At 46.0% G+C, this 24,392-nt stretch overlaps 1 protein-coding gene across 1 annotated transcript in view; it reads right to left on the reverse strand.

Moving 5' to 3' along the window:
- Positions 1–3,924: 3,924 nt before the first annotated feature.
- NLRP13 (NLR family pyrin domain containing 13) overlaps positions 3,925–24,392 on the reverse strand; it is a 47,547-nt gene continuing 27,079 nt past the window's right edge. Inside the window, exons 7-14 of the mRNA XM_031659304.1 lie at positions 22,218–23,805; positions 19,779–19,949; positions 16,268–16,432; positions 15,016–15,177; positions 13,130–13,300; positions 10,212–10,382; positions 7,210–7,380; positions 3,925–4,527 (exon numbers count right to left, since the gene is read on the reverse strand). Coding sequence (XP_031515164.1) covers positions 4,353–4,527; positions 7,210–7,380; positions 10,212–10,382; positions 13,130–13,300; positions 15,016–15,177; positions 16,268–16,432; positions 19,779–19,949; positions 22,218–23,805 — 2,774 coding nt within the window. The 3' untranslated portion in view covers positions 3,925–4,352. The remainder of the gene's footprint in view (positions 4,528–7,209; positions 7,381–10,211; positions 10,383–13,129; positions 13,301–15,015; positions 15,178–16,267; positions 16,433–19,778; positions 19,950–22,217; positions 23,806–24,392) is intronic.

Here is a 24,392-nt window from a genome sequence, read left to right on the forward strand (position 1 = left end):
TCCAGCCTGGGTGACAGAGTGAGACCCTATCTCAAAAAAGAAAAATCAATGCAGAGTCTAATACTTCTTGGGGGAATCAATAAGTGAAAATAAAAGCATATTAGGAGTTCTGGATGTCTATGTGACTTAATCCCAGTATAATAATTATGGAATTATAAATATATCGATCCTACTTCTCAATCCATGAGAATTAAGGCTTTGGGCTTTCCTGAGGTATTTTTATATCCTTTGCTTTATTGAATTCTCTCAACACCTCCAAGAATTAAAAACATACCAAGGAGGACATAGTCAAGACTGAAGGCACAGCCAACTTATGACCAGACAATATTAGACTAGGATTCCAGACCTGGGTGTGTAATGAGCTGCCTCCCACAACCGTGACAAAGCCTCCTGCAGGGAACAGCTCAATTGTCCCCACAAATGGTGACATCAGAGTGACACACAGGCCAGGATGTCCTGGTGGCGTTCCCCCAAGATCCGTGGTCAAGCCACGTGATATCCGATCCGTGGAATCACCACCACCACTTGTCTTCAAGGTCATTAAAATCCCAAGCACACTTGAGTTTCAGACAGAGCTCCTCCTGGGAGGGCTGCATCTCCTCTCTCACTACGCTGTGCAAGTCTTTTTGAATCCTGCAAAAAAAAAAAAAAAGAAGTAACTGAAGTTTAGAAGCAGTGAAGCACTTTAGAAGTAATGATTTTTTTTTTTAAAGGTTGAGGGGAAAATGTGCACGTTTGTTACATGGGTCTATTGTTTGGTGTATGAACGATCCCATCACCCAAGTGAACATAGCACCTGACACGTAGTTTAACCCTTGCTTCCTTCCCACCCTCCTCCCTCTAGTGATCCCCAGGGTCTACTGTTAACACCTTTTTTTTTTTTTTGAGACGGAGTCTCACTCTGTCACCCAGGCTGGAGTGCAATGGCACTATCTTGGCTCGCTGCACCCTCCACCTCCCAGATTCAAGCAATTCTCCTGCCTCAGTCTCCAGAGCAGCTGGGATCATAGGTGCCTGCCAGCACGCCTGGCTAATTTTTGTATTTTCAGTAAAGACTGGGTTTCACCATCATGTTGGCCAGGCTGGTGTCGAACTCCTGACCTCAGGTGATCCACCTGCCTCAGTCTCCCAAAGTGCTGGGATTACAGGTGTGAGCCACTGTGCCGGGCTACTGTCACCATCTTTAAATCCACATGTACTGATTGTTTAACTCAAACTTGTGAGAATATGTGGTATGTGGTTTTCTATTCCTGCATTAATTCACTTAGGCTAATGGCCCCCGGCTGCATCTATGTTGCCGCAAAGGACATGGTTTCATTCCTTTTTAGGGCTGTGTAGTAGTCCATGGTGTATATGGACTACATGCTTGTGTGTATTCCTCACAGCACTATTCACAGTAGCACTGACATGGAACCAGCCTAGGTGCTCATCAACAGCTGGCTGGAAGCAGTGAAGTACAGGCAGGGTGCGGTGTAAAGGGGCAAACTGACATAAAGCAACAAAGGTTTAGGCAAAAGTAATTGCCATTTTTGCCATTAACAGTAATGGCGGCCAGACACAGTGGCTCACGCCTGTAATCCCAGCACTTTGGGAGGCCAAGGCGGGTGGATCACCTGAGGTCGGCAGTTCTAGACCAGCCTGACCAACATGGAGAAACCCTGTCTCTACTAAAAATACAAAATTAGCTGGGCATGGTGGAACACGTCAGTAATCCCAGCTACTCGGGAGGCTGAGGCAAGAGAATCGCTTGAACCCAGGGGGCAGAGGTTGCAGTGAGCAGAGATCGCGCCATTGCACTCCAGCCTGGGCAGCAAGAGCGAAACTGTCTCTCAAAAAAAAAAAAAAAAAAAAGTAATGGCAAAAACCATTAGTTTAAAACCAATGGCAAAAACCATGACTTTAAAACCACTGCATTCAAAGATGAGAAAACCATGGTGCAGATGACACAAGGGACCTCGTGGGCAGGGCAGGGTAACTCAGGCCATTGTCACTGCGTATGAATAAATCCACGCACTTCTCAATCTGCATCTAGCAATTTTTGAAAAATAAAATCTGAGCATTCTACAAGAGGTGGTGAGGGTCTGGGCACCCAGTCAGAAGTCCCTTCTGCACACATGCATGATAGACAGCAGAGAAGCTTCATCTTTAATGGTCACTGTCCCAGAACCCTTTTTAAAACGCACCACTGAAGTGTGAAGTTGGCAACATCAAATCTTAAATCTAAAAGGTGCAGATTGTGACTCACTTCCAAAGAAGGCAAGGTTCCTTGGCATCTGAGATGACTTCTGCTGAAATGTACCTAATAACTTAACTGCTTACCTTTCTCCATGCCCCCCAACTTTTTTGTTTTGAGACAGGGTCTTGCTCTGTTACCCAGGCTGGAGTGCATGATCATAGCTCACTGCAGCCTTGAACTCCTGGGTTCAGGCAATCCTCCCACCTCAGCCTCCCAAGTTGCTGGGACCACAGCTAATACTTTTTAAATTTTTGTAGAGACAGGATCTCCCTATGTTGCCCACACTGGTCTTGAACTCCTGGCCTCAAGTGATCCTCCTGCCTTGGCCTCTCAAAGTGCTGGGATTACAGGCATGAGCAACTGCAGCCAGTCTGCTTACTTTTCTGATTTCCTTAGAATACTGGATGGGGTAGAGAGTATTCTAATTAAATGTTGTTCTTTCAGTGCCTCAAAGGGGCAACATAAAGCTTGGTGCAACCTCAGGGCCTTTGCACATGCTACTGAAACATCCGTAGTACATTCCACCCTTCATCTCTAGTCACCTCTCATGTTCCCTTCCTGATGTAGGGACTCCTCCCTCCAGCCTCCTTGGGACTCAGGATCAATGGCACCACCTCAGGCAAGCCCCTTGCTATTCTGGTCATCCTCCTGTCTCATCTCAACCCAGAGTTTCTTTCACAGCATTCGTGACAACAGAGATTGCTTTTATGTCTCAGACCTGTGATCTGGAGGAGAACTCAAGACTTGTGAGGACAAGGCTCATGTTCACTTGTCTGTCTACCATGCCATGGTGCTTGGCCCAGAGTCAGTATTGAAAAAGAAGCCATGAGTTAATGGCTGTGGAGTGAAATGTAGAATAGGTACAAGAATGATAAAAACGAGCAGGCTCTCAAAATACCCAAAACTCTCCAGGACTGTACCATCCAGTATGAAGATCATTAGCCCCAAGTGGCTGTTAAGATTTAATTATTAGGTTGATGCAAAAGTCATTGCCCTTTTTGCCATTAAAAGTGATGGCAAAAACCATTAGTTTAAAACCACTGCATTAACAGTAATAGCAAACACCACAATTACATTGCACCAACCTAATAAAACTAAACATTTAAATTTATGTTAAAGAAAACAGGCCGCTAGCCAGGAGCCATGGCTCACACCTATAATCCCAGCACTTTGGGAGGCTAAGGCAGGTGGATCACCTAAGGTCAGGAGTTTGAGACCAGCCTGGCCAACATGGTGAAACCCTGTCTCTACTAAAAATACAAGAACAACAACAATAAATTAGCCAAGTGTGATGGCATGCACCTGTAGTCCCAGCTACTGGGGAGGCTGAGGCAGGAGAATTGCTTGAACCAGAAGGAGAAGGCTGTAGTGAGCTGAGATCATATCACTGTATTCCAGCCTGGCTGACAGAGTGACTCCATCTCAAAAAAAAAAAACAATCTGGGCACAGTGACTCACACCTGTAATCCCAGCATTTTGGGAGGCCAAGGCAGGTGGATCACGTGAGGTCAGGAGTTCAAGACCAGCCTGGCCAACAAGGCAAAACCTTGTCTCTACAAAAATACAAAAATTAGTTGGTCATGGGGTCGGGCACGTGTAACCCCAGCTACTCGGGAGGATGAGGCAGGAAAATTGCTTAAATCCGGGAGGTGGAGGCTACAGTCAGTCAAGATGACACCACTGCACTCTAGCCTGGGTGACACAGTGAGACACCATCTCAAAAAAGGAGAAAGAAAAAAAGAAAACTACAGTTCCCAGTCACACTAACCATGTTTCAAGTTCCCAATGATGAGATGCCGCTAGTGGCTACGTGGCAGGTGCACAGCAGGGAGAGAGATCACTCCCACCCTTACTGGCAGTTCCACTGGCCAGCACTGCCTGACGCGTGCTCTAGAAGCCTAATCAATCTAGCCTTGTCCCTGTAGGTTCTTCCCCGAGGAAGCCGAGTGCAATGGAAACCTGACGCGTGCTCTAGAAGCCTAATCAATCTAGCCTTGTCCCTATAGGTTCTTCCCCGAGGAAGTCGAGTGCAATGGAAACCTGACACGTGCTCTAGAAGCCTAATCAATCTAGCCTTGTCCCTGTAGGTTCTCGCCCATGGAAAAGTCAGCGGGGATTACCCGAGTTTCTGCAGCCTGCATGTCGACTTTCTCAAAGCCTTACATAGCGTCTTGACACCATCATGATCCAATTCGTTGCCTAGAAGATTCAGATTGACCAGGCTCTTACTGCTGCTGAGAACCGAGGAGAGATGCTGGCAGCAAGCAGTTGTCACATTGCATTTTGCCAACCTAGGGGCGGGCGGGAAGAAAGCATAACAGATAATCCTCTGAGACTGGAAAGTTAGTAAAGAGATATCAAATCTACAGAAAAACTATTACTAAAACAGACTGCTTAAGAGTGGAGCACTTGCCCCCGTGCGGTGGCTCATGCCTGTAATTCCAGCACTTTGGGAGGCTGAGGTGGGTGGATCACGAGGTCAAGAGATCGAGACCATCCTGGCCAACATGGTGAAATCCCCTCTCTATTAAAAATACAAAAATTAGCCAGGCATGTTGGCACGTATCTGTAGTTCCAGCTACTCAGGAGGCTGAGGCAGGAGAATTGCTTGAACCCAGGAGGCAGAGGTTGCAGTGAGCTGAGATCACACTACTGCACTTCAGCCTGGTGACAGCAAGATTCTGTCTTTAAAAAAAAAAAAAAAAAAAAAGGGCTGGGTGCGGTGACTCACACCTGTAATCCCAGCACTTTGGGAGGCCGAGGTGGGTGGATCACAAGGTCAGGAGTTCAACATCAGCCTGGACAAGATGGTGAAACCCTGTCTCTACTACAAAAAAATACAAAAATTAGCTGGGTGTAGTAGTGTGAGCCTGTAATCCAATCCCAGCTGCTCGGGAGGCTGAGGCAGAGAATTGCTTGAGCCCGGGAGGCTGAAGTTGCAGTGAGCCAAGATTGCACCACTGCACTCCAGCCTGGACAACAGAGTGAGACTCCCTCTCACAAAAAAAAGGAAAAAAACGAGTGGAGTACTTATTCCATGCTGGGCACCTTTTAAATACTGACACGTAACTCATCTAACCCATCCATCAATCCTATCAAAGGCAGATACTATTTTAAACTGTATTTGATGGAGGGGGAAACAAAAATTTAACCTGGCAGAATGTGAAACAAACCATTTTAGTATACAAAGGATATGAGTTTATTAGATCTCTGAAAGAACTGAAATAGCACTATTATTCCTGATTTCCACTTTTTTCCATCTTATTTCTAAATTCAACAATACAAAATTTGAACATATGGTTGGCTAGCTACTAGAAACACAAAGACAAAAGTGAGAAAGTACATTAGATCAGTTTAACACATCAGGAATCTCCACCTGAGTTCATAAATATGACACGCTGGCCAGGCACCGTGGCTCATGTCAGTAATTTCAACACTTTGGGAGACTGAGGCAGGCAGACCACTTGAGCTCAGGAGTTTGAGACCAGCCTGGGCAACATGGTGAAACCTCATCTCTATAATAGAAAAAAATAGGCGAGTGTGGTAGCGTACACCTGTTGTCCCAGCTACTCAGGAGGCTGAGGTGAAAAGATTGCTTGAGCCCAGGAGGCAGAGGTTACACTGAGCTGAGATCGCACCATTGCACTCCAGCCTGGGTGAGAGTGAGAGACCCCATCTTTAAAACAAACAAACAAACAAACAAACAATAAAGCCCTTCTTTTAGAAAGAGAAAGATCAGAATGAGTCTCTCTCTTAAGGAAATAGTTCAGTAAGTTGCTTCATTAACTGATTCTTTTTAAGACGAACTTGGTTCAGAATGCATTTATGCCAAACTGTCTTAAATTTGGCACTGCAGATACCATTAACCTATTCATGTCTCCTTCAGGCCTATGAGAGAACAAGTCTAGTTTATGTTTAAACCAGCAATTATTTGTGGTGTCTATAGAGTAGATTTAACAATCTCTGAATAGAGGTTTGAGGTGGCTGGTAAACCCCAACAACGCTGGAGGTGGTTTACAGTTTGAGTCGGTTCATTTGATAGTAACAAATCCTGACGAACACCTTTTCGGAAAACATCACTGAGCTCTTGGATTAGCGAGCCCTGGAGCCATTCCCTACAGGAGAAATGGCTGTCATTTAAGCCACATTTAGCAAAAACTCCTACGTTTCAGAGCAACTCATCTGAGTCTGCTGAGTCTACGTTGCATGACGGTTAACAACCGTGAAGTGGAGATTCACAGTGCAGAGAGCAGGCTGCACCCACCCGCCAGCACCTGGCGCCCACCGTGGACGCATTGGGAGGAATAATACTTGCAATGTACCGAGGATAGTGGTAACGAGTGAAACACTTCTCTAAACGCGAAAAACTTCAAGCTTATCATGTAGCAGGAGAGATTTTGTTTGTCTGTTATTTATTTTTTGAGATGGAGTTTCGCTCTTGTCTCCCAGGCTGGAGTGCAATGGTGCCATCTCAGCTCCCCGCAACCTCCACCTCCTGGGTTCAAGCGATTCTCCTGCCTCGGCCTCCTGAGTAGCTGGGATTACAGGTGCCCACACCTCTATACCTGGCTAATTTTTGTGTTTTTTTAGTAGAAACGGGGTTTTCCCATGTTGGCCAGGCTGGTCTTGAACGCCTGACCTCAGGTGATCCACCCGCCTCAACCTCATCGTATGCTGGGATTACAGGCGTGAGCCGCTGCTCCCAGCTATTTTTGTATTTTTAGTAGAGAAGGGGTTTCCCCATGTTGACCAGGCTGCTCTCGAACTCCTGACCTCAGGTGATCTGCCCACCTTGGCCTCCCAAAGTGCTGGGATTACAGGCGTGAGCCACAGCACCCGGCCAAGATTTATTAGAGGAGGACTTGACCTTCCTTTGCCTCACTTTCTAACCTCTGAGGTGATCCTGTCATTTTATCTCCGTACCCGCAAAAGTAGAGAAGGGAGACTCTGCAAGGAGAACAGCATCAACTCACCCAAGTGTGTGCAACGCACGATGTGAAGGTTTCAGAGCCTCACACAGTAGCTTCACTCCATCATCCTGAAGATCATTTTGTCCCAAATCCAAGATTTTCACGTTATGATTATGCCTGAGGGCATTAGCCAGCTCTCGACAGCCCTCTCTTGTGAAAGAACAACCTGACAAACTGCAAAATAGAAATGTACAAAAAGGGGTAAACTAATTGCGTCCCGAAGTTGTGCTGTGTTTACATCTGCCCATCTCACGTCCAAGGAAAGGAGACACCGAAGCCAGACTATTTACAGCTGCCAGTCTCATGTCCAAGGAGAGGAGACACCCTGAAGCCAGACTTCTGTCCCAAGCCTGAAATGAGGAGGAAGCAAGTCAGGAGGGCCGAGACACCTGCAGGTGCTCTGTTTGCCTGAGATAGAAAGAAGAAGGTACAGCAGTCCAGCCCTGTCCCTCCCACGCCCCCCGCAGGTGCATGAGTGTGAAGGGCCTCTCTGTGGTGGTTACCCCCTAGCACCCAGAGTTGGCTTGGTTATCACAGTGCACCATTCTCAGCCCTCGAGTTCAACAGTTGAGCTGAAGATACCAGGTCTGAATTTCCCAGAATAAATTACTATACCATAATAAGTTCAAGACAGTTAATCCAAGTGACTATTTGGAGAAAATATGGGATGAGGTGGGGAGGGATGAGGAGAGGAGGGACAAGGAAGAGACAGGAGGAGAGAGAGGAACATTGGAAGGCTGATACCCTTATGTGGAGAAGGTGCATAGCAATCCAAAATCCTTAAATCCCCTCTCCCCTGCAAAAAAAGGTTTGGCCGGTGTAGTGGCTCATGCCTGTAATCCCAGCACTTTGGGAGGCCGAGGCAGGTGGATCACAAAGTCAGGAGATCGAGACCAGCCTGCCCAACATGGTGAAACGCCATCTCTACTAAAAATACAGAAATTATCCAGGCATGGTGGCGAGCGCCTGTAATCCCAGCTACTCGGGAGGCTGAGGCAGGAGAATCACTTAAATCTGGGAGGCAGAGGTTGCACTGAGCCGAGATTGTGCCACTGCACTCCAGCCTGGGCAACAGAGTGAGAGTCCGTCTCAAAACAATAAATAAATACAAATAGAAACAGTTTTGACTATGTGAACAATGTCCAGCGGCTAAACCCTCAAAGGCCAAGTGTAACAGAACTGCCAGCCTGATAAATGATACATGCAAATCAAAGACAGTCAGGTCTCCCTAGAGTTTACACATGGTGGTCAAAGGGTACAAAAATCTCAGCAGGAATATGATTGTTTTTTCTGAGATCTATTGCATGTCATGGCGAATGTACTTAATAGAACATTGTACCTTTCAAAATTGCTAACATAATTTCAAATATTTTCACCACAAAAAAGTATTTGAGGTGATGGACACGTTAACTAACTTTATTCCACTTTGTATTCATAATCGTAACACTTTGCACACCCAAAACATATACAGATGGTAAATTTACAATAAAAAGATTAAGCTTTTAAAAACAAGAAAGAGTTCCCTACGAGTGAGTAGGGAAAAAACAAAATGCAACTGGTTAAAAAAAAAGTTTTTATCAGTGGTTGTCAGCATTTGAAAATATACTCAATTTCATTCTTATAAATGCAGATGCAAATATGAAACTACTTTGTGTTTACAAAGGAAGATATATCACCCACGGGATGGGCCTCAAAATCATCTTTGAGGGAGAAATTAGTTCAACCATTGCGGAAGACAGTGTGGTCATTCTTCAGTCTAGAACCAGAAATCCCATTTGACCCAGCAATCCCATTACTGAGTGTTGATGAAGCTTTAATGAAAGGAGATAGGTCATAAATCAGTAATTGTTGAAGTTTGAGCATGGATTGGAGTATATGCTCTTCTCTCTACTCTTGCTTAAGTTTCAAATTCCCCTGGAAGAATAAAAAATCCATTGACCGGCCAGGTGCTGTGGCTCGCGTCTTGGTACACGCTAGATCACACATAACCTCATGTCTTGGTACATGCTAGATCACACATAACCAGCACCCAGTAAAAACCCTGGGCAGAGGGTCTCCAATGGGCTGCCCTGGTAGACTGCACTTGGCACGATTGCCACAGCTGGTGGCTGGAGGAATTGTGTGTCTTGTGTGATGTTGGAAATAAAGCTTGGAGTCTTAAGGAAAACGAGCACTCAGACCAAGGAGTTCTCAGCAAAGCAAATTTACTTCTGCCCAGAGGGATCCTTCTCTTTGGCCAGTGGCCCCGAGAGCACATAGAACAAAGGAAAATGAAAGTTTTTATCCCTGATGCAAATCCTGACCCCGTGCCCTTTCCCCATTGGCTGGGGTCGAACCGCACAATCTAAAACTAGACCTGATTGGCTAAACATCTGAACTTTCTCTTAGATAATGTGGGCCCGTAAGGGAGAAAGGGGAGAAGGCAAAGAAGCCTTCTGCAATGATGAGCTAGAAAGCCAGTTTTCTTCCCAAATAAGGAAAGGAATGTGAGCTAACACTGAGAAGCCGCTGGAGCCTGGACATGTAAAGGCAGAAAAAGAAAAGGGAAGGGGAGGGGCACTGTGGATTAAAGAATAAAGGATTGATCAGGCTATCTGAAGAGAAACCTTGTCATATCCCACATGTAACTACATGGGGAAGAGGTCTCTTGGGAGCTTATGTCTGGTTTCCTCTGGACTCTGTCCCACGTCCCTTTCTCTTTGCTGATTTGCCTTGTGTCCTTTCACCCTGATGAAGTGTAGCGGTGAATACAACTCCGGGCTGAATCCCCAGTCCTCTCATTGAGACATCACACCTGGGGGCTGGTCTCGAGGTCCCCCAGACACACACACGTTCACAGTCATCCCACTTTCCCCGTCCCACACCCCCAACAAAACCAGAAGCTCCTCTATGGCAAAGAGCTTGTCCACACCTCACTCAAGCCCCATCAGGAACTCAGGCATGGATGCGTCAATTCCCATCGCTCTCCTCCATCCACTCACTGAGAGGGAGCCAAGAAAACTTACTTCAGGCTCTGCAGGTTACAATCCGGGCGACCCAAGGCCCCACACAGGAACTTGACTCCCTCATCTCCCAGGCGGTTCTTGCTCAGATTTAGGTGTGCCAGGCTCCTGTTCTGCAGGAGAGCATCTGACAAGTACCTGCAACTGGGTGCTCCCAGCTGGCAAAACCAGAGCCTGCAGGGTGAGAGCCACAGAGACAGATGCTCAGGGAAGCAGCCCAGATGGAGGCTCCCGGGACAGAGCCTCAGGCTGCCTCTGAGTCTACACATGCAGCAGCTCCCTGGACCACGTGGCCTTTCTTTTCCGCTGGACACCAACCCAGTCTATGCTAGTACCTTGCGTATCATAACCCTCCCTCGGTCCAGATTTCTACAGTGGGCATATCAAGTCTGTGCTTCTCATTAGTGATTGGTTTAGGAAAAAATAGAGAAAAAAACTTTCAAGGCTCCAAGGTTCTGGAGCCAGTTGGGCACGGGTCCAAATGGGCTTGTCTGTCAGCAGCTGGGAGACCCTCGGCAAGCTCCTGCACTCTTTTCAGCCTTCATTGCCTTCCGAAGTGCAGTAGGATGGTCTAGGAGAGAGCTGCCAGTGAGCCCATGAGCAGTGCGTGTGCTTGGGATGGCACTTGGCAAACAGGCAGTGTGCAGGTTATAGAAGATTATTATGTCACTAATAGAGATGGCATACGTTAGATATGTATGTATTGCATAATATGTTTGTGTTAACATGTAAGTTTTATGAAAATATATGTAGTTATATACTATCATATATTAATATATTAAATATTAACTATATATTATATATAGTACACATATTACATAATACATATATCACTAAAATATATATTGAAATATATGTTACAATTATACATGTATATACATATAATTACAATTATAAATTATAATTTAATAATTTGTTATATATAACTATATTATAATTAGTTGTAATTATATAATTACAATTATAATTGGTTAAAATTACAACATGTAATTATGTGTGTATGATCATGTTACAATGGGTAGAATTAACACAATTATAATTATACTAATTATTAGGGTTATACTTATATTAGGGTTCTAATACTAATTATAATTAGTTATAATAATGGTGTTACAATTCTACACATTATATTCTCATACACATAATTACACACATGTATGATTAACTCACATTATACATATGAATCACCTATCGATATTCCTGTTCTTGCAGACTCAGTGCTCAGTGGGCACTGGCCCTTTGCTACTTTGCCAGTTCAGAGTCCATGGTTCTCCAGGATCATGAACTTGGTGACACCTAAAGGCCCTTGGCCTTTGTTTTTTATACTCAGTCTCAGGAAGTTGTCCAGTCTCTGGAGAACCCAGCTTTCCCTCTATTCCACACCTGCACCACAGCAGCACAATGCAGCTAGAGAAAGGAGATCTAAAGAATCTCACTATGTGTCCACCACTGTATAGGGTCTCTCATCCTGGCACGGCAATCCTCTGGTAACATCTCGCAGTCCTGCCTACAACTGCTCATGTAACATCTCTGCGTGGTTATTCGATAGGCATCTCAAGCTCCTATATCCCCAACCCAAACTCTTTTCACCCAGACCCAGCTCTGCCCCCAATCTTCCCCGTGTTGGAGAATGGTCCCACCCTTTACCTAGCTGCCAACCTCACCCTTTGGGAGGTGTTCTTGGTACCCTCCCTCCTCAACCACCTTGAATCCATCAGCAAACCCCATTGGTTCTACCTTCCCATCTATCCTGAAATCCTATAACCTCCCCACGGGCCACTCTCTCCTGGTCGATAGGAGCCCCATCTCTTGCTCATACTGGTATTTTTGTCCAGACTGTAGTCTACCTGTCAACAGCAGCCTGCATGACCTTTCAAAGTAGGTCAGATTACGGTCATGTCCCACTTCTAATCCAAGGATGACTTTCTATCTCACCCCAGACAAAACAGATTCCTACACAGCCCAGGATGTCCCAGGCACCTCCATCTCCTCCCACTATCACCCTCACTCACTTTACTCCAACCATGCTAGCTTCCTCATTGTTCTTCCAACATACTGTGCTCATTCCAACCTCACGCCTTTTTTTGAGACGGAGTCTCACTGTCGTCCAGGCTGGAGTGCAGTGGCACCATCTCTGCTCACTGCAACCTCCAGCTCCTGGGTTCAAGCAATTCTCCTTCCTCAGCTTCCTGAGAAGCTGGGATTACAGGCACATGCCACACACCCGGCTAATTTTTTGTGTGTATTTTTAGTAGGGATGGGGTTTCACCATGTTGGTCAGGCTGGTCTTGAACTCCTGACCTCGTGATCTGCCCGCCTCAGCCTCCCAAAGTGCTGGGATTACAGGCACAAGCCACTGTGCCCGGCCCAACCTCAGGCCTTTCACTCTGCTGTTTCTTCTCTGCATACTGCTGCCTCCCCTTGCTTCATCTGAGTCTCTAATTTTAGTATCACCTCTTCAAACAGGTTGGTGAGAGAAGACCCTGCTGGGAAATCAACCCCATCCCTGTCATTCTATTCTTGTTCTACTTTGTTTTTCTTCATATCTATTGTTTTGTTTTTATATGTCACTCATAAAACTGTATCTTCCACCTATGGGCAGGAAGTAAATGTCATATCTACCACCCCAGCCTTGAGTCTTGTTCTCTGTCTGCTAAGAGCTCACATATGGGTTGACCAAAAAATTCATTATTTCCTGGGGTCCTTGTGGAAATTAATTTTCTTGGCATAAACTCCAGAGATGGAATCAACAGATCTAGGATGCTACTCGGAATCTGTTTTACAGCAATTCCTGGCACACTGTAATTACTCAGTGAATGTTACTTTTTAATAATGTAAATAGATAGCAGATGAAGAAACCATTCTTCTTGGTATCTGTGCCCATAGAGTCATTTCTAGAAACGGAACCAGGGAAAACTTACTCCAGTCTCTCTAAGGCACACTTGGGGTGAGTCAGGGCCGCACACAACAGCTTGATGCCGTCATCTTGGAGCTGATTAAATCCCAGGCACAATCGAGTTATGTGTTGGATGCTGGTGAGAAACAAGGCCAGGTCCTGACAGCTGGCCGCCGACAGGCTACATTTCTCCAGGCTGTGGAAGTTGCAGGTACAAGGTGAGCCTCAGCCATGATGCCCAGGTTCCTCTACTTTTCTCTCTCAACCCCTTAACCCCCGAGACCCAAACACTATGGGAAGATTAAATTGGAGAAAGAACAAAAGCTTAAAGGAGAAAAAGGGCCAGGTGCAGTGGCTCACGCCTGTAATCCCAGCAGTTTGGGAGGCCAAGGCGGGCGGATCACCTGAGGTCAAGAGTTCGAGAAGAGCCTGGCCAACATGGTGGAACCTCATCTCTGCTTTAAAAAAAAAAAAAAAAAAAAAAAGGCTGGGCATGGTGGCGGGCACCTGTAGTCCCAGCTACTCAGAAAGGCTGAGGCAGGAGAACTGCTTGAACCCAAGAGGCGGAGGTTGCGGTGAGCCAAGATTGCACCACTGCACTCCAGTCTGGGTGACAGAGGGAGACTCCATCTCAAAAAAAAAAAAAAAAAAAAAAAAAAACCAAAACAAAACAGTGAGTCAAGGTAGGATTTTCTCAGCCCTGTTGAGGTGTGGGCTGGATCACACTTAGCTGCAGAATGACAGGACCACCCTGTGCATTACAGGACATCAGTAATAACCAGCCTTTACCCACCAGGTGTTACCCACTAGTAGCATTTCCCGCACCATCGGGACAACCAAATATGTTGTCCACGCATTGCCAAACATCCCCTGGGGGAAAAAAATCAAATCATCCCCAGTTTCAACTAATTTAACAGAATTCAGTTGAAAATCCCTAGATCTGGGGAGGATCAAAGAAGCCTAAGGAGATCATGCAAAGAAAGGCTGCCGGGTGAGATAGCCATGATCAAAGTGAGGGGAAAGCTGGCTGGAACTGAGACCTAAGGTGGTGGGAAGAAAGAAGAGGCCAGGTGCGGTGGCTCACGCCTGGAATCCCAGCACCTTGGGAGGCCAAGGCGGGGGGATCACCTGAGGTCAGGAGTTGGAGACCAGCCTGGCCAACATGGTAAAACCCCATCTGTACTAAAATTACAAAAATTAGCTAGGGATGGTGGTGTGTGCCTGTAATTCCAGTTATTCTGGAGGCTGAGGTGGGAGAATCGCTTGAACCCAGGAGGTGGAGGTTGCAGTGAGCTGAGATTGTGCCACTATACTCCAGTCTGGGTGATAGAGTGAGACTCCATCTCAAAAAAAAAAAAAAGGAAAAAAAAGGATAGACGACCGACAGACAGACAGACAGGTAGAGAGACAGACAAACAGAAACAGAGACAGAAACAGAGAGACAGAGACAGAGAGAGACAGACAGAGATATAGAGAGATAGAAATAGAGAGATATAGAGAGATAGAGATATAGAAAGAGAGAGATAGAGGGATAGAGAGATAGAAAGAGAGAGAAAAAGGATAGAGAGATAGAGATAGAAAGAGATAGAGAGATACAGAGAAAGATAGAGACAGACACAAAGATAGAAAGATAGAAAGATAGACAGAAACATAGAAACATAGATACATAGAAACATAGAAAGAGATAGAGATAGAGATAGAGATAGAAAGAGAGAGAGATAGAAAGAAAGAGATAGAAAAAGAAAAAGAGAGAAAGAGAAAGAAAGAGAAAGAAAGAAAATAAGTATGTCAATGTGACAAGTAAAGACAGTAGGGGAATCCCCGAGGTTCCCCAAAACATACCCTACTGCCACCCCTGCTGTGCCACCCCAACTTGCAAGGAAGATGCTTTGAGAAGGCCGCAAGACTTACGACAGCTGCTTCAGGGGACACGTTGGTAGCGTGGAGGACTCCCTCAGGCTTTTCACGTCAGAGAGATCATTGTCCCCCAGGCTGAGGAAGCTGAGACTCGTGTTCTCAGTGAGTTTGAGAAAGAGCTGACAAGTCTGGTGGGTCAGGCCACAGGACTCCAACCTTTCACAGAGACCCCGAGACAGACCGTTACTCTCCGAAAGAGTGATCTGCGTTTACAGAGCCCCCTGCTCCATGAATGAAAGCTGACTTTCTCCCTCTTCCTCTCCCTTTCAGAGGTTGGATGGCCTGCATGTCAACGCTACTCAAAGTGTGGTCCACGATCCAGCAAGGGCAGCATGACATGTAGCCTGTTAGAAGTGCTCATTCTCAGGTCCCACCCCAAATGTGCGGGATCTCTGCAGTTGAGTTCCTGGAATCTGTTTTTTTTTTTTTTTTTTTTAGTTGAAATCTTGCTCTGTTGCCCAGGCTGGAGGGCAGTGGCCTGATCTCGGCTCACTGCAACCTCTGCCTCCCAGGTTCAATCGATTCTCCTGCCTCAGCCTCCTGAGTAGCTGGGATTACAGGTGCATGCCACCATGCCCTACTAATGTTTATATTTTTTAGTAGAGACGGGTTTCACCATGTTGGTCAGGCTGATCTCGAACTCCTGACCTTGTGATCTGCCCACCTGGGCCTCCCAAAGTTCTGAGATTACAGGCATGAGCCACCGCGCCTGGCCTGGAATCTGTATTTTAAAACACTCACTAGGTCGGGGCAGGCACAGTGACTCACGCCTGTAATCCCAGCACTCAAGAGGCCGAGACAGGCAGATCGCTTGAGTCCAGGAGTTCAAGACCAGTCTGGACAACATGGCAAAACCCCATCTCTACAAAAAGTAGAAAAATTCACTGGGTGTGATGGCACACACCTGTGGTCCCAGCCACTCAGGGGCTGCAGTAGAAGGATTGCTTGAGCCAAGGAGGCAGTGGTTGCAGCAAGCGGAGATTGCATCACTACATTCCAGTGTGGGCAACAGAGTGAGACCCTGTCTCAAAAACAAAACAAAATAAGAAATAACCTCCCCCAATGTGAGGCTGATACACATTAAAATTTGAGAACCACTGCTTCACACATAGGAACATTTTCCTTTGCTCATTTCTCTGTCTCCTTTTGCTAAAATGCTGAGTGCTGTCAGCCCTCCCAATGGATCGCGGAAGCGAGGGGTGGTCTTGCAACCCCCCTTGACAGATCTAGGGAGCCAGAGACTTACCACAGATACTTGAGGTTGCAAGCTGAATGTTTTAAAGCTTTAAGAATCAGGGGGACAGTCGCTCCCAGCTTGTTAGAGCTGAAGTTCAGATGGGTCAGCTTGCTGTTACCCTGAAGGACAAGAATGAGGTCCTGCAGAACCCACTCAGGAGTCACCGATTTGCACCTGAGGAAGGGAAGGGACATGGAAAGCTGGATGGGGGGAGAAGACTGGTTTCCAGGATCCCGTCTGCCTCCTCACCCTGCCTTCTACCACACGCCCTGCCAAGGTTATACAGGGTACACAAGGCATCTAAAACAAGGGCTGAACCATGGTACTGGACCTTGAAAATAAAAACTAACATACTCCCCTCAAAAATCAGCAAACTCAGTTGCACGTACGAAGTGAGGAGTCCCTCCCTCCCTCTCCACCTCTCCTAGAGATCTGCCATGAAGAGGTCCTGGGGCCACCTACTCTTCTAGGAGTAGGTGTATTGTATGTGTGACCCCCCGCTACACACATACAATCCAACCTAGAAAGAAAAACTCAAGCCCAGCAAGAATAACTCTCTTGCATTTTCTTGAACTTCTTTCTCCTTATCTTGAGAACTAAATAAGACCAAAATTTTAATATTAAAAGAAAAATTTAAAAAGAAGACTGCCCAATCCCATTACTGGGTATATGCCCAAAGGAACATAAATCGTTCTATTATAAAGACACATGCATATGTATGTTCATTGCAGCACTATTCACAATTGCAAAGACAGAAGATCAACCTAAATGCTCATCAATGATGGACTAAACAAGAAAATGTACCTATACACCATGGAATACTATGCAGTCATAAAAAAGAACGGGATCATGTCCTTTATGAGAACATGGATGGAGCTGGAGGCCATCATCCTTAGGAAGCTAACGCAGGAACAGAAAACCAAATACTACATGTCCTCACTTATAAGTGGGAGCTAAATGATGAGAACACATGGACACAGAGAGGAATACTGGGGCCTGTTGGAAGGTGAAGAGTGGGAAAAGGCAGAGGATCGGGAAAAATAATTAATGGGTACTGGGATTAATATCTGGGTGATGAAATAATCTGTACAACAAACCCCATGACACACATTTACCTGTGTAACAAACATAAAGTTGTACCCATGAACTTAAATGTATTTTTTTTTGAGATGGAGTCTGGCTATGTCGCCCAGGCTGGAGTGCAGTGGTCAGATCTCAGCTCACTGCAAGCTCCGCCTCCCGAGTTTATGCCATTCTCCTGCCTCAGCCTCCTGAGTAGCTGGGACTACAGGCGCCCGCCACCACGCCCAGCTAGTTTTTTGTATTTCTTTTTTTTTTCAGTAGAGACGGGGTTTCACCGTGTTAGCCAGGATGGTCTTGATCTCCTGACCTCGTGATTCGCCCGTCTCGGCCTCCCAAAGTGCTGGGATTACAGGCTTGAGCCACTGCGCCCGGCCAACTTAAATCTATTTTTAAAAAATAAATGAAGGCCACAGCCCCCTATTCCTGTCTCTCATGAGTTTGGTCCAGCTCACTCAGTACCACTGAGGTTTGAGGAAAATTCTGATCAAACCTTTCACTCTTAACTGGTTGAATCGATGCACGCATCTAGGCTTTAGACCTGGAAAAATAAGACCTAATGGTGGGCGAAAACCAAGGTAGAATTCCTTGGCCTAGATGCCAGATTTATTCAGACAAATCCCACCTCAGATTCAACGCTATGCATTTCTCTATAGTTTTCCCCCCTTGTTATGCAAGGTCCACCTCCATTTGCTAATTTCTTCCTATTTTCAAGCCAGATCTGAGACCCTGTCATTCATTCCTCCTTGGATCATATTAGCAGGGGACCAATATGCTTCCGTCCATAGCTGTCCTCCAGCTCTGGAGAGGACACTCCCGTTGCTCACCTTTATTTTAAAAGGTTCTGTTTTTAATTCACATACTTTTTCCCTTTTCTGCAGCTCATCTTCCTCCATAATTCATCCCAGGACAAGCCTAGAAAACCCTGGTGTTGCCTCCAAGAGGAAGGACATACACGTCAAATGCAGTGGTATGCTGATAAATGTTACCCCTGGATCTCCACGGGGGAAAAAAAAAAAAAAGTCCTAATTTATAGCTTTGCCAATTTCTGTGGTGTAAATTCTCCAAGCCGGTCATGGCCAATTTCGAACTGCCCACTTGCTGTCACTAAACAGAGTTACAAAGACAGGTACACACACAAGTAGCTCTCACCAGCTTGTAGGAGCTGGCTGCAACATGTCACTGGACAGAAATAAATGTCCAGAACTGGTAATAGAAGTGCTGACAACTTTCTTGATATCATTTGAACATACTAAGTACATTCTCCTCATGGTGCCTTCTATCTTGTTTTCTTGTCTTGGAATGTTTTCCCCCAGGTATCCACGGACACAGTCCCTCCTCCTCCCCTACGCCGAGTCACGTCGGTCTTTACTCAAATACCTTTTCAGTGAGGCCCTTCTGCCTCTCCTACTGAAAACCTGCAACCCACCTTCCTCCTCACACATCCTTTGAGCCCCCAGTTTTCTTCAGGAGATGCCACCCTCTTGGGTCCTATTCTGATCATTTTGTTTGCTTCCCTGACAATGTAAGATCCCTGACAGCAGGAGTCATCTGTTGGCTTCACTGCTAGAACCTCCGAACTGAGAACAGAACCTGGCACACAGGAGATGCCCGGTACTCACGGAAGGCAGCAGTGACCCATCAAACGCTACCTACTGTTGCTTAAGACACGAAACCGTCTCAGACTACACGTGTCTGCAGCTCCTCTTGAGTGCTTTGACTCCACCATACCCTTGAGGTTTTCTACTCCTTCAAATCCAGCTCAGAACAGCAGGACTGAGGCCCTAGGGAAAAATTACTTTGTCTACAGGTACCTCTAGCGTGAGATCATTCGTGATAGATCGGCATTTTAAAATTTCAGCCTGCTTCACCTAAGTAGCAGTTTCATAAATATAAACACAGTTTATTGTATCCTCCTGAGCACCTAGCTTGCCTTCTGGCAAATAGGTAGCCATAGGTTGGATGGCCTGCATGTCAACACTACTCTAAGTGTGGTCCACGATCCAGCAAGAGCAGCATGACGTGGTAGACTGTGAGAAGCGCTCAGGTCCCACCCCAAACGTGCAGGATCTCTGCAGTTGAGTTCCTGGGAATTTTTTTTTTTTTTTGAGATGGAGTCTCGCTCTGTCACCCAGGCTGGAGTGCAGTGCCGTGAACTTGGCTCACTGTAAGCTCCGCCTCCCAGATTCACGCCATTCTCCTGCCTCAGCCACCCGGATAGCTGGGACTACAGACGCCCACCACCACGCCCGGCTAATTTTTGTATTTTTTAGCAGAGACAGGGTTTCACCATGTCAGCCAGGATGGTCTTGATCTCCTGACCTCATGATCCATCAAAAGAGAGAAGTTATACTTCTCAAAAGAGAAGTACTCATCAAAAGAGAGAACTTGGGTGATTCTCCTAGGGTATCCTCTTGAGCTGCTGGCGTCTCACACTTACGTCAGTTTCTGGACTTTGCATCTTGGATTTTTCAGTGCAAGACAGAGACCCTTCACAGAGGAAGCATGAAGTTTGCTGTTACTCAGGTCTAGCTCATGCAGATTCTCATTCGTGACCAATGTAGAACAAATACTGTTCCAGGCGTGCATCCTGGAATCAACCTCGCTTGTCCTTCATGAGGGAGAGAGAGAACACCATAAGAGCAAAGTAGCCTCAAGCAGCACCTGGAACACCACCTACAGGACACAGAAAGAAGCCCTAACAAAATTATTACAATTTTCCTAATGGGGCTGGGTGCAGTGGCTCACGCCTGTAATCCCACTACTTTGGGAGGCCAAGGCAGGAGGATCACTTGACGTCCGGAGTTTGAGACCACCATGGCCAACGTGGTGAAGCCCCATCTCTACTAAAAACACAAAAATTAACCAGGCGTAGCGGTGCATGCCTGTAATCCCAGCTACTTGGGAGGCTGAGGCAGGAGAATGGTTTGAACCTGGGAGGTGGAGGTTGTAGTGAGCTGAGATCGCACCATTGTACTCCAGACTGAGTGACAGAGCGAGACTCTGTCTCAAAAAAAAAAAAAAGACCGGGCACAGTGGCTCACACCTGTAATCCCAGCACTTTGGGAGGCCAAGGTGGGCTGATGACAAGGTCAGGAAATCAAGATCATCCTGGCTAACACAGTGAAACCCTGTCTCTACTAAAAAATACAAAAAGTTAGCTGGGTATGGTGGCAGGCGCCTGTAGTCCCAGCTACTCGGGAGGCTGAGGCAGGAGAATGGCATGAACCCGGGAGGCAGAGGTTGCAGTGAGCTGAGATTGTGCCATGCACTCTAGTCTGGGCAACAGAGCAAGACTCCGTCTCAAAAAAAAAAAAAAAAAAAAAAGAAATTTCCTAATGCAATGGGCTCTGAATGTTAAGAGTAATCGAGTATTAAAGTCATAAATCAAGCTTTTTATTTCACAAGAGATGAGGGAAGTAAAATAGAAGAAACATTTCTTAAGTACCTAAAGGGTATATGCAGTTATACCCCGGAGGCCCACAGCTGCAGCACTGTTAAGAGTCATGTTTCCAGTTTTGGCAGAGGTGGGTGGGGGTGGGGCAGGGGGGTTGTGCACACACACGTCCATTTTCAAATAAAGATTTCTGGGGCCCATCTCATATCTCTTAATCAGAATATCCCCAGGATAGGAATTGAAAACTGAAATCAATGTGCAGTTTAATGTCCCTGTACTCAGCCATCCCGGACGAAGCATACAGGCCTGTTTTTGTACCAAATAATACTGAAATCGGACAAAAACACCTTCACTACCTGCTCCAGGAAAGAGCTGCTCTTGGAAGATAAGACTAGGAGCCAACTTCCTGGCTTACTGACCCATGCTAATCCTCAACACTTGCTTCAAGACTCTGGCCCATCAATACAAGGCAATTATCTGAAACTCTGTCCAATCCAAACCAATTCTCTTTCATTACCCACCCTAAAACTCATCCACCTTAAAAATCATCCAGCTCAGGTTCTAGAACTCTATACATGTCCTCCTCCGACTTCGTGCTCCCAAGACATGACTAGACTCTATAAGGTATCCTCTCCCTTACTGAAGTAAAAATCATAAGCTTAGTTTTGCAGGACCTCATTCTTGTCCTTCTGGGTTACAGCAAGCTGACCCATCTGAACTTCAGCTCTAACGAGCTGGGAATGACTATCCCCCTGATTCTTAAAGCTTTGAGACACTCAGCTTACAACCTCAAGTATCTGTGGTAAGTCTTTGGCTCCCTAGATCTGTTGGGTGGGGGGGCGGGGGTTGCAAAACCACCCCTAGTTCCCATGATCCATTGGGAGGGTTGACAGCACTCAGCACTGTAGCAAAAGGAGACAGAGAAATGAGCAAAGGAAAATGTATCTATGTGTGGAGCAGTGGTTCTCAAATTTTAATGTGTATCAGCCTCACCTGGGGGGTGGTTATTCTTTATTTTGTTTTTGAGACAGGGTCTCACTCTGTTGCCCAGGCTGGAGTGCAGTGATGTGATCTCCACTCGCTGCAACCACTGCCTCCTTGGCTCAAGCAATCCTCCCACCACAGTCCCCAAGTGTCTGGGACCACAGGTATGTGCCACCACACCCAATTAATAACCACTCAGTCATGGGCATTCAGTTACATACGAGTAGATGTCTTAGCATAATGCCTGGTACTTAAACCTTCCATATTGTATGCCTAAGATATAAAGATCTGTCTGTAAGTAGATCAATTAAATTAGCTAGGAAACTAGATGATGCCTAAAGGACAATATTCTTTCAAGCTGGAGCTGCTCCAGACCATCTGGTCAGAAATAAGCATGAATACAGAACGACAACACATCCCTGGTTTTGCATGAAAGAATTTGCACAGAGCCTGAGAAAATAGGAGAAAGTTGAGAAAGAAATGGTTTGTAATACTCACTCCAGAATTTCCAAGTCCCTTTCAAGGATGTGACTGCTAACAGAAAGCCTTAGCTTATTTAACCTTTTACAGTGCTTTAGGCAAAATGAAGAAGCTTGGAGTTCTTCGTCCCCCGGAATATTAAGGTCAACTTCAAAGATATGACCCAGCATCTTCTTCGCCAAGTCTTCCTCCTGGGACTCGTGTAGGCAGTGAAAAAGTTGTAGAACATGAAATTGGAGAGAGGCACTTTCAGCCTTACCTAACTCTTCTCCCCACTTTAATAATTCCTCCATTACCCTGGGAGACATTTTACAATGCAACGTATCTTCCAGTTCTCTTGCTAGGTTTTTTTTTAAAAGACCGAAGAAGAACAGAACCACTGGAGTCCAGTAGGCTTCTTTGTTAAGCAAGACATCTCGCAGTAATATCTTCATCTCTTGTGGCTTCGTGGAATGGGGAAGGAGTTCTCTAGGTTCCTCTAGCACGAAGGACATGGCTGCAAAAAACTCCTGGAAACTTAGGTGGGTGAAAGTAATGCAACCCCTACAGTCGTTGCCTTTTTGAATAATATTGAACTTGTAGAGACAATCAATGAAAGGCACTTCCAGGCCCTCGAGCTCAGTGTCTTCTCTGTCAAACGTGAAGTTTATAGACCACAGCCCCTCCATGGCCAGATTGCAGAGGGCCCTCCATTGTCCTGGCCAGCTTTCATCTGCCAAATCCACCTCTGCTGTGGAGAACAAGTTGGAGAAAAAATAGGCATACAGACTGGTGGTGGTCTGTGTGATTGACTGGAGATCATAATACCTCACCTTCGACTGCTTCAGACAGGAACATACGGTCCAACACACCATGGGGGCACTGCAGGAATGAAAGAGATTTTCGTTTTTTCTTATCTGTTGCAGGATTTTCTCAACCTCCCTTGAGTCTTCAAAGTGTCTCATGAAATATACCCACAGGTCTTCCTCTGTGAACCCTGTAATTTGTACAAAGCAGGGATTCACTAAGGAGGGCTTAAGATCTATCACAAAACAGGTCTTGATCGTGATCAGTAAGGTAGCCAGGGGAACCAATTCTTTCTTCACCAAGCTGAGTAGGATTTTGGTCACCGGGAGCTCCTGGTACCAGTCTGTACATGGTGAGCCATCATTCAAGCTCTCAGAGCTTGGCTCAGATATGATTATTTCCTCAAAGCCATCAATAATAAACAGGAGCTTCTCTGGTTGAGACATGAACTCTTCAATGGGGGCATCGGAATCGGGCCAATCCAAAGAAATCAATTCAGCAAAGCTAGTTTCTTTCATGTACCTTATTTTATGGCAGCTGAGAAAGAACACATAGGAGAATCTTTCCTGAAAGAGAACTCCATTCGCCCAGTGCAGCATAGCCTGCATTGCCAAGGTGGTCTTCCCAACCCCTGCCCTCCCTACCACGACTATCGTCTGAGCCTGGGTTCTAGTCCTCTTAGGATCCAGTAGGCGCTGCAGTTCCTCATGTTCACCCTCTGATGTATTACGGATATATACGTGGTCTTTAGGCCAATCGACGTTGTCCCATGTCTCCAAAAGTTTAGCCTTCATCTTCTCTCTGTATTTTCTTCTGTGGTCTAGAGATGGGGAAGGGGGGAGAACAATGGTAAGAATAAGTTTCAGAATTAGGAATGATTCAATTACAAAGTTCCTACCCCAAAGACTTGAATAAGATAAACCCTGCCTTCCCAGGTTTTGCGGGAATGCAATGGTAGAAAGTTACAAAAGGAGGCTGAGGCAGGAGAACGGCGTGAACCCGGGAGGCGGAGCTTGCCGTGAGCCGAGATCGTGCCACTGCACTCCAGCCTGGGTGACAGAGACTCTGTCTCAAAAGAAAAAAAAAAATTGCAAAAGGTGAAGACAGTTAAATAATTTGATGGTATACACAAATGAAAAATACACAACAATGTAAGAGATCAAGAATACCTTTAGGAGAGGGCAGAGAAGGGATCATAGTGAGAAGTCTCTCACTAGAGGAAAATACACTGAGAGTGGAGAAGAATCATCAGAAGAGAAGTCAGTCTGAAGTCCTTTCAGACGGGGTGGAAGGCCAAGGTGAATGCCTACCCAGAATTTTTTCTGCAAGCCCCTTGAGGGTGCCTACCCCGTTCTCTGATCAGCTCAGAACCCCAGAAACACCTTCTAGCCAATAGAGGGGGCCCCA

The sequence above is a fragment of the Papio anubis genome, chromosome 20, assembly GCF_008728515.1.
Source record: "Papio anubis isolate 15944 chromosome 20, Panubis1.0, whole genome shotgun sequence".
Classification (NCBI taxonomy): domain Eukaryota; kingdom Metazoa; phylum Chordata; class Mammalia; order Primates; family Cercopithecidae; genus Papio; species Papio anubis.